This window comes from Pseudonaja textilis, chromosome Z (assembly GCF_049901715.1).
Source record: "Pseudonaja textilis isolate UNSWEBS1 chromosome Z, rPseTex1.2, whole genome shotgun sequence".
Taxonomy (NCBI): domain Eukaryota; kingdom Metazoa; phylum Chordata; class Lepidosauria; order Squamata; family Elapidae; genus Pseudonaja; species Pseudonaja textilis.
Window position 1 is genome coordinate 80,156,087 of NC_142008.1, and position 1,911 is coordinate 80,157,997.

The 1,911-nt window shown below is 38.1% G+C and overlaps 1 protein-coding gene across 2 annotated transcripts in view; it reads right to left on the reverse strand.

The window, feature by feature from the left end:
* MOCOS (molybdenum cofactor sulfurase) overlaps positions 1-1,368 on the reverse strand; it is a 50,699-nt gene extending 49,331 nt beyond the window's left edge. The window contains exon 1 of one of the 2 annotated variants that reach the window (XM_087916015.1): positions 1,233-1,368. Coding sequence is in view for 1 of the 2 variants with exons in the window: in XM_026721706.2 (XP_026577491.1) it covers positions 1,018-1,150 (133 nt within the window). In the remaining variant the exon portion in view is untranslated. Of the gene's footprint in view, positions 1-1,017 lie in introns of both variants that reach the window. The other variant, XM_026721706.2, reaches the window with a different exon arrangement.
* Between the last annotated feature and the right edge of the window lie 543 nt (positions 1,369-1,911).

Below are 1,911 nucleotides of genomic sequence, written 5' to 3' on the forward strand. Positions count from 1 at the left end.
ACCTTCTACTGTGCTTCAGGCAGGTAGTTTCCTAGTCAGAACTGCAAAATGTTGTATTGCGACATTTCCCCTTATTTAATAGTTTTGTGCTATAAAAGGAAAAGAGATAACTGTTGATAATCTTTTGGAAAGTTACTTCTAGATAACACCACATAAAACTCATAAATGAGGGGAAAACAGTTCTATTGAGTCAAAGCTGTAATCTCTGTACTCAGATACTGCAATGTGTATAATAGAGGAACTCCCTTTGCTTGCAAACATACCTGTCCAAAGAATTGGGAAACTGAAATATAAAACACTGCCTACCCCTGCGTATGCAGCATAGCTATTGAAGTCTTGGGTAGAGAATTTTATTATTTGGAAATTAAACTTTTTTCAACAGACTTAAGAGATCATAAAAATGGGGGCTACAGGCTGTATGAGGTCCAGAAATGGCAGATGATATTCCTCTTCTTTATAACAAGGATTTCTTCTAGTCAAGCTATTAGCAAATTACATAGTTCCTAATAAAAAAGAGGAAAAATAATAAACTAATTCTTTAATGAAGATAACAAAACAAAGATTAACTACTCAATGTTTAAGGAAAAGGTGGTCAGCCGTTTATCAAGGATGCACACTTTAAGATTGTCCTGGCAGACCTTAGATTCAGTGATGTAAATGGACTCTTTCAGTTCGTTTGCTAGGAGGCAAATCAGCTGCTAACCTTACTATCCCGGAGTAAGAAAGCTCAAGAGGTGAAAATTATTTTGACTGAACAGCCGCTTTCTTTTCAGACTCAAATGTAAGACAGACATATTGAGATTTACTATTTGACCACCTTTTCTCATTCACTTGGTTTTTTCTTTAAAATAAATGTGGAAATATAATATTTCCTTCTTCAAAACCTTTGTGGTCACAAAGTAGAGTAAGTGCTCACACAGGAACAACCGCAGAGTCAATACTCTCGTTTCTCTTCCCTGTCCCATTTTTTTCTCCCACCAACCGTCTTGCTGCCACCTCCACCACATGTCACGTTACCTCCTAGTCTGGGAAACTCCCTCTGGCACAACCTTTGCAGATCCTCTCTACCGTAACCATAAGCAGCACCCGAGGGGAGTTTGCTTTGAAAAGATTGGAAAGACAACATTTTTTCCCACGGATCCTCAGCCATTGCAGTTAAAAACCTTTCTCGAAACAAGGGACGAGCAATAACTGTTTACCACAGAAAGCAACTCAATTAAATATCAGCTTACAGGAGAGGCCGGAGGCCCGGCTCCTCCCACTGGCATCGCCCACAGAGATAGCAATACTCGTTGAAAAAATCTGTTTTTTCTCGCCAGATCAGCGAATTAGGTGTCTCTGACTGCAGTGTTTATTGACAGAACAGAGTATCGCTGAGTTCGTGGAATTTGAGAAGGGCGGAGGAGGAAAAAGCTACTGCTTTAGAACAGAATTTCCAAAAATGAAACCACAATATAAACAAACAAACAAATCTCAAAGAGCACTTTTAATTATTTCAATGTTATCCCTTTGTAGAAATTCTGTTTGCAACACAAACTGCATTATAAGAGTTTTTGTCTTGCTGCTGAAGCAGGATGAGGAAAGTCCTTTAGCCCTTTTATCGCAGAGCTGTATCTTCCTCTGACTCTCCTTTGCAAATGAAGCATAGTCTGAAAGAGTGTATGGAGATGGTATCTCAGTGTGTGCTTGACATAAGCAGCATTAAGTAGGAGGCACAGACATGCTAATATGCTGATGTTACTGTATATCAAATTTAATTGTTATGTGTGAATGTACATTACCAACGACCTTCAGTCCCTCAATAACTTGTAGCTGCTTTCACTATGTCCTAGATATGGTAAATTACGTAAGTCTATCATTAATAAATAACTTAAAGTAGGTGCCCTAACAAGATTTTTTTTTTTAAAAAAA